General features: G+C 35.4%; 2 protein-coding genes across 2 annotated transcripts; both read right to left on the bottom strand.

Moving 5' to 3' along the window:
* Positions 1–617: 617 nt before the first annotated feature.
* Positions 618–3,507, bottom strand: LOC110865612 (nudix hydrolase 19, chloroplastic). Its single transcript, XM_022114930.2, has 6 exons — positions 2,885–3,507; positions 2,158–2,298; positions 1,969–2,073; positions 1,661–1,760; positions 1,154–1,246; positions 618–1,066 (listed from the first exon to the last, which is right to left on the bottom strand). The coding sequence occupies exons 1-6, from the start codon at positions 3,371–3,373 to the stop codon at positions 786–788; spliced, it is 1,209 nt and encodes a 402-aa protein (XP_021970622.1). The 5' UTR covers positions 3,374–3,507; the 3' UTR covers positions 618–785.
* An 826-nt stretch (positions 3,508–4,333) lies between these two features.
* Positions 4,334–7,355, bottom strand: LOC110865610 (zinc finger CCCH domain-containing protein 39). The gene is made up of 3 exons (XM_022114929.2): positions 7,048–7,355; positions 5,605–6,357; positions 4,334–4,752 (listed from the first exon to the last, which is right to left on the bottom strand). Exons 2-3 carry the CDS (start codon positions 6,344–6,346, stop codon positions 4,529–4,531), a joined length of 966 nt encoding a protein of 321 aa, XP_021970621.1. The 5' UTR covers positions 6,347–6,357; positions 7,048–7,355; the 3' UTR covers positions 4,334–4,528.
* Positions 7,356–7,925: the final 570 nt, after the last annotated feature.

The raw sequence follows: 7,925 nt of genomic DNA, 5'->3' as shown, positions 1-7,925 counted from the left end.
AAGTATTTTTTGGTATTGTAAACTATATCGAGTGTATGTACGATACCGGTATCGTAACGGACCGATACCGACCAAACAACACCGGTACCGATACATGTATTCGTTTTTATGGGTTTTCAATCGATGTAAAAACATGTCGATTGGCAATAATTGCTATACCGAGTGCCGGTATCGTACTGATATTATAATAAACCAAACTGATAATGACCAAATGCCCGCAGCAAAACGCACGGGAATCCCAGTAGAATATTGACAAATTACAAATTTATTTACAGCATGCATTCTCAATTTCTCACATCCCAAACTCACAACATATCTCAATTCAAAGACATGGAAATAAAACTTATGTATTTAGTAAATATGTTACAATTTGTCACTTACTTTTATTTTGTGTATATGTCTTAGCAATACAAGTAAATAAGTCAAAATCAAAATTTTTTTTCTTTCGATTATAAACCTTTTTTTTTATCATTGTCCATCCTAACATTGCATAATGATGGTTATTGCCAAAATAACATTGCAATCATCCAGGATAAAAGGATTTCACATTGGTACGGCGTTAATCGGGTCAGTTTTCGCGTTACACAGTTTAATCAAATCGAACTTTTTGAATCATATATCTAAGAATGGACACAAAGCCAAAAGTCAGTGATTTATTTATCAACAACATATAAGATTGTTACATAAGAGTGCCTTTCAAGAAACACATGATACAATGTACAGGCTGTGAGTCGATGTAACAAGATCTTTTGAATGCTCAAACAATCATCAACAAACATGGATCCCTACAATCGTGAACGAACACCTTTATGTTGTGTTTGACTGCCATTTACGCTGACCTGATGTGCCCACGAAGAGATTAGATGATGCGCGATAGCATAAGGACCAGGAACAAACATGGGCGCGAGTTCTCCACTTTTAATATTAGAATCCGAAACGAGATTTTGACCTTTCTGAAACCCTTTACACATTTGATCTACTTTATATGCTGATGTTTTTTGTGCTCTTTCATATTCGGCATATGTCAACGCTTTCTTCACTTCTTCTCTACTGTGCCACTTAGCATCTTCATACATTAAAATAACCAAATTTATAGTGTTTCGTATAAACATTTGTTGTTACGGATTATTTGGGATTGTAGATCAAAGTTTACCTTCAAGTTCACTCTTGTCCACGTTTATGTCAAGTGATGTCGCGTATGCAAAAAACCCGATCATCAACTGGCATGGCATGCTGCTAGGTCCAACTGCAAACAAACAAAAGTAATATTTACCGACTCGTTTTGAAATGGAAGTCCAAAACATGTTTACATCATGTCTAGTCGTGACTAGAGCTCATGCTTGTGTTTCGTAGAGTGTACGTGTTAAGGGGCTGTTTGTTTAGCTCTTAATGGAGCTCTTAATAGTTTAGACCTCTAACTATTCAGCACTTAATGATTCAGACTGTTTGTTTCGTGAGCAGATGTCTGAATGGTTCAGACATTTGCCTCAGAATGGTTAAGCATTATACAGAGTCTGAATGGTTAACACATCTAATCTGAATTGGTCAGAGTTGCCTCTGAACGATTAAGCATTATACTGACTCTTAAGTCTTAAAGGCCCGCACCGGTTGAATTAATTATATGTCTTTTAACAAACGCGAAAATGCATTTCGGGCTCACCAGGCCATGGTTGAGAACTATGATAGACTACTTCACCAACTTCAATGCCGGTTTCCTCCCACGTTTCTCTCCTCACGGCCTCTTCCAAGCTTTCTCCTGGCTATGGAAGCGAAAGTTAATCAATAATTAAGAAAATAGCAAGAATGAATGGAGTTTGACTTTTCGCTTTCATAGTCAAACAGACCACTCAATTACTGATTGCTTGTAGTTTTTAGGAATCACGGAAATTGTTTCTAAGCTTGTACATACAGAAGTTGGAATGTCATAGTTTGACTCGAAAGTCCGATACTAATTAAGTCAAACCATACCTCTAGAAATCCGGCAAGGCAACTCCACATTCGAGGCACAAATCTTGACTGTTTACTAAGTAGCGCGCGATCATTTTCTTTATCAATGACTAACATAATGACAACCTATAAAACGGTCAAGAACTGGCGGTTAAATCTAAACATCGCTTATAAGTGATAATCAACCTGTTGAAGGCTCAATCAGCATACCGGATCAACTCGAGGGTAGATTCTTTTCTTGCAAGAATCTTTTATACATTGCTTTCTTCTCCCAGCTTCAGCAGGAATCAACATTTCACCACAAGATCCGCAAAACCGAGACACATTATGCCATTCTAATAATGCTCTGGCCTACATCAACAATTGGTAACATTAAGCTTTATATGTATAGCAATATATAATCATATATTCATATAAACGAACCAAACGTTCAGCGAACAGTTCGTGAACCGTTCAGCGGGAAGTTCGCTTGTGTTCGTTCGTTGGACAAACATGAACGAAGATGAACAGAGGCCACGTTCGTTCATTTATGTTCGTGAACATCCGGAAACGTGTCCGTTATACTTCATTAGTGTTTTTAGTTTTTATATTTTATTTAAATACTTCAAAACTGCGACAAATAAAATACTTAACTAGTGTCGGTGCATTATATATTCTGTTTATGAATGCTTGTTTATGTTTGTTTGTTTGCATTTGTGTTCTTGAACATTAGTTTGTGTTCATCAACGTTCGCCTAAAATTAACAAACGAACATGAACACGTTCGTTTCCTTAACAAACGAACACGAACATAAAATCTCGTCTGGTAAATGTTCATGAAGAGTTCGTGAACGCATATATTTCTTAACAAACGAACACTTTCATTAGATTCGTTTGCAGCCCTACACACAAAAAAAAAAAAAAAAAAAAAAAAAAAAAAAAAAAAAAAAAAATCTTACATGACCAGCAATAGCAAGTTGACCCATAGCAGTATCATCAGCCCAATCAGTAGCCACCATCAAAGTCCTCAACTCCACAAAACAAAGCTGTTTACTCCCCAACTTCTGCTGCACCAAACTAGAATCTTCTGAAACATCAAAAGCCCAATAGACAACACTATCTTCTTCTTCAATCTTGCAACCCAAATACACCAACAACTCATCACTCAATTTTACCTCCAAAAGATCCTTAAAATCAGCAAAAGTCAACCACCCCAGATGCCATTTGTTGACCAAATCACCAGTTGAGCCTGCTAAAGGTCTGCCCTTTTTGAAAGGAAGCACCTTGAAGTTAGGGGAAGATGGTTCTTGGATATGGGGGGGTTGACCTGAAAGAAGAATCTTTAGGGTTTGTAAGGCTGAAGTGGGTGAACATGGGTCTGTTAATTTGGGGGTTTTGGATCTTATTGGGTTACCAGCATAAACTGGAGATTTCAGGTTTATGGACATGCTGGAGAAGTAGGATTTTCTTCAAATTTCGGATTTTTATAGACAGTATTATTTGGATATGTAATATGTAACGAATTGAAGATGTAGGACTCTATATTTCTTCCCATAGCTTTTTTATCAAGAAAAATTTTTAAGTCCATAAGGTGATTAGAAAAATATGTTTATTTAATCAAATGAGCGAACATGAACACATGTCTTGTTTATCCATTTGTGTTCATCAAATTTCAAAACCAAGCTTTGGGTAACGGACAAACAAACGAATAAGATAATGTTTGTTTTCTTCGTTTGCGTTCATTTATTTACGTTCATTTAGAATATCGACGAACAGAGATAAACAAACACAAGCACACTCACCTTCGTTTATTTATGTTCGTTAAGCGTCTGTGTGTGTTCGTTCGTTTAGTTAAAGTTAAATGAGCGTTTACAAACAAACCTTCTATACGCCATTTTAATAATACCACACAGTACGTTGTGCTAAACTTACCCGAACTCCCTGTCCAAAGATCTCTACAGATTTGTTAATTCTAGTTTAGAGAAAATGAATTCTTTGAAAAGAGGGTAATGATGATTAGGTATTGTAAAGAAAAAAAATTTAACTGTTCTTTGGTAAAAGTTTGATCATTATTTCCCATTTCAGCACATGATTAAAAAAAGAGTAAATTACATTTTTGGCCGCTGTGGTTAAATCACTTTTACTATGTTAGCCCAAAATAAAAATTTTTAACATATCTACCCCATGGTCTCTATAACTAACCATTTTGGCCCCTAAGTCTTAGAGATCATGGGGGCCAAAATGGTTAGTTATAGAGACCATGGAGGCAGATATGTTAAAAATTCTTATTTTGGGCTAATATAGTAAAAGTGATATAACCACAGGGGCCAAAAACGTAATTTACTCTTAAAAAAAAAAAAAAAAAACCCTACCCCACCTTATTTATAATTTGATTGGATGGTCAAAGATTGGTAGTCAAACTCATTCAAGCATAAAATTAAATCATCTAAAATATTCAAGAATCAATGGCAAAGGGCAATATATATGAAACATAAATGAGTTTCATCCATTAACCATCAAACTTTGAACTACCAAAAAGTGGATGAAATCCCATATCTAAACAGATCACTCTGTTTTGGTTTCACTAGTTTTCAGGCTCATAGTTAACTCAAATCATCATCTTCATCATCAATCCAGTCTCCGTATATCCGATTCAGCTTCTTGTTTGCTAATTTCAAGAACCCCTTTCCTACACCTCGACGTACGACAGGAACAGCAGTCGCTGAAGCAGTAGCCAGTGGCTCGGTGATGGGACCGCTGACCATGTGGGCTGCAACCGAACCACCATAATGATGCCTGTCACCCTCCACACGTCCCGTCTGTAGCTCTGATAAAAAAACAAGCAGACCATGTTAATAACACTTACAAAGGCGCATCAAGCGGTACAACTACATGTTATACTAGCACATGCATATTCAGAAAATACTTGTATTGAATTTAAGCTCGAATGAACGCACTCGAGTAGGATTTATGAACTTTTCTAAGATGAAACCCTCAAGGCCCACATCTTTATATCAAGAAAGACCAAAAGCTTCTAACTTTATAACACAAAAAGCTCTTATGTGGACCCGAAAATATAGAGAAAGTGAACTATCAAGTTACCACCTTTATATACAACAAAAACACTCCTGCAGTACTGTAGAATTTGCCATTACTTATATAAAGATGGGACTTTTTCATTATTTGTCCTTTATCTTTATACCAATTTTCAAGAATTGTCCTTTATCTTTATACCAATTTTCAGGCGTTGTCCTTTGTGTTTAAAATTGATGAGTTTTGTCCTTTATGTTTTCATATCATACACGTTTTGTCCTTTAGGCCTAACTCAGTTAGTTTTTTCAGTTAAGTTTGGTCATATGCTTTGCACATGAGGGCATTTTTGTCAATTCAAAGGTAAATTCAACGGCAGATTTACAGCTCAAAGCTTCTGCAACCTTTGAATTGACAAAAATGCCCTCATGTGCAAAGCACATGACCAAATTTAACTCAAAAAACTAACTGGGTTAGGCCTAAAGGACAAAACGTGTATGATATGAAAACATAAAGGACAAAACTCGTCAATTTTAAACATAAAGGACAGCGCCTGAAAATGGGTATAAAGATAAAGGACAATCCTTGAAATTCACTCTAAATTATCATATTGAATTATGTATGTATAACAGAGTGAATGTAAGTATACCTGCAAGCCCATGAGCAAAGTGACATTTCTCTGCAAATATGCATTGGCCAGTCATTTCCCATTTGCCACAAATTTGAGTTTTCCAAAAACTCGTCTTCACAGAACCTCGTGAAGCGTCTTGATCGGTCTTACCAATGGTAATACAGTCTTGACCCGCCTCGGTTTGACTTTGACCACGGTCAACGACAGTCCGAATGTTGATCACGGAACTCTCTCTCGTTCTTCCACCGTCCACGCCTGCTTCAGCCTTGAACTTAGCAGGACTTTCATGGAGAAAATTACACCTTTCTCCATACGGGCATTCGTCACCGTTATAAAACTTTTTACAAATCTTCATTCGGTGAATGATTTTCTGATCGTCATTCCAATTCCAATTCCCACCTGCATTTCCTCCTCTATTATCCTTCACAAGCTCTTGCCAGTTCGGAGGCGGTTCGCGCAAATCGTTTGGGCCGTGAGCGAACGTACAGCCGTCACCGTTACGACAGATTCCATCGAGAAACTTCTGGCACATTCGAGTCTTGTAGAATATGTGGGTGGTTCCTCTATTCACAGGGATGTTTGAGAAGGTGGATCTTTGACCCGCGGGGCGTAAAGATGTTGACTTTGTAGGATTCATGTTGACTTCAGAGTTGTTTCTTGATCTGTTATTTGTGGCTTCAAACTGGAAGTTTGATCCACTTTGTTGAGGAAAGAGTTCACCTTCACCATTGTTGCCACCATTAAAAGGATGTTGAAACATTGTGAAGGGATCTGGTCAATAATTACATGAATTTTGGTCAAAATTCAATACAGTTATAAATGATATAAATTGCCAAATATTAAACCTTTTCAACTCAAATCATAAAACTTTTTTAGGATAAAATTACTACTTTTTTGGGAATTCTAGTTAGCATCAGTACAATTGCTGCATGCAGATAATAAAAGACAAGAAACAAGAGTAACATTAACAAGAGTACAAAACAATAATCAAGAAACAGAGTAACATAAAAAGCCATACATCAAGAACCAGAGTAACATTAAAAGCCATACACATGCTTATGAACCAGAAATTAAAAATATATAAAAAAAAATTCAAGATTTCTTTTTTATATAAAAATAAAACTCATCAAATAACATACCTAAAAGAAATTAACCTAACCTGAATTAAATGGTGATCATCAAAGCATCTTCATAGGTTTGTAAACAAAAAAATACAAATTCAAGATCAATTTATTTTTTCAAGATTAAATATATTTTTCCCACAAAACTAAAAACCCTGAAAATATTTTTCCCACAAAAACCTTAAACTGGTAATGGGAGGATGATCAACCATCAAAGATCCTTCATAAGCATATAAATAAATAAAAAATCAAGACAATACACATATATCATAAATTGGGGTAAAAATTAAAAATAAAAAAAAAACCCACAAAAATTCTGTAAATAAAATAAAATTCTAACCTGTGAAAAAAGCAAAGAACTTTACTGGAGACTGTTGAAAACCCAGACAAGAACCGGCCACAAGAACAAAAAATTGAGGAAACCCTAGAAGGATTAATGAGAAAGATTAAGAACAGTGTGTATTTATGTACACCTTAATGATATAAAAATAAATGTAATTAAGGTAAATATATGTTAATCTCTATATATCTTCTATGCATTAATTAATGATATTACTACTACATATAAAAGGAAGGTGGAATTCATGCGTGTTTGATTTGGAAAAGATGAAGGTGGAGAGAGGTTTTAGGGGTGAACTAAACCCTAACCATCTCAAACGGCTAAGCTTCTACTATCATGGGGATATTGATTAACTATTATTATTATTATCTTTAATTGTTTAAATTAATAATAATCTTTAATTGTTTCTTATCTAATAAATGTAATATTTAAAAAGTTACCCCGATTTTTCATGCTAGAAATTAGCTCAAGAGATATTCTCCGATGACTGCTATATTTTTTAAATAATATATTGTTGTTTGAAAATTATTGAAAGTTATATAATGTTTTCTAAGAAATAACACTATACGCGTAATCATGTAAAATCTTATAATTTTAGAAACCGAACATAATAATGGTGGAGGGAGTGGTCTCGGATAGTGCTTCGAGAGGGGAGTTTGCCGCGTGGGGGAATCATTGCCAGAGGTTAATCGGTGAGTGGAGAGTGTTCAAATCGGTGTATACTGATCGAGTGAGAAACTGAAAGGAAAGAAAAGAGAATATAAATAGGAGAGAGAGAGGGTTAATGGTGGGCCCTAACACTTTTCAACCAATCACAATTTTTTTTTTTATAAATTATTTACCTCTTTGACCATTGCTAGTGATTGAGTGCAAAATGA

Source organism: Helianthus annuus, chromosome 6 (assembly GCF_002127325.2).
Source record: "Helianthus annuus cultivar XRQ/B chromosome 6, HanXRQr2.0-SUNRISE, whole genome shotgun sequence".
In the NCBI taxonomy this organism is placed as follows: domain Eukaryota; kingdom Viridiplantae; phylum Streptophyta; class Magnoliopsida; order Asterales; family Asteraceae; genus Helianthus; species Helianthus annuus.
Note: the sequence above shows the minus strand (reverse complement) of the source record. Positions and strands in the feature narration are given on the sequence as shown.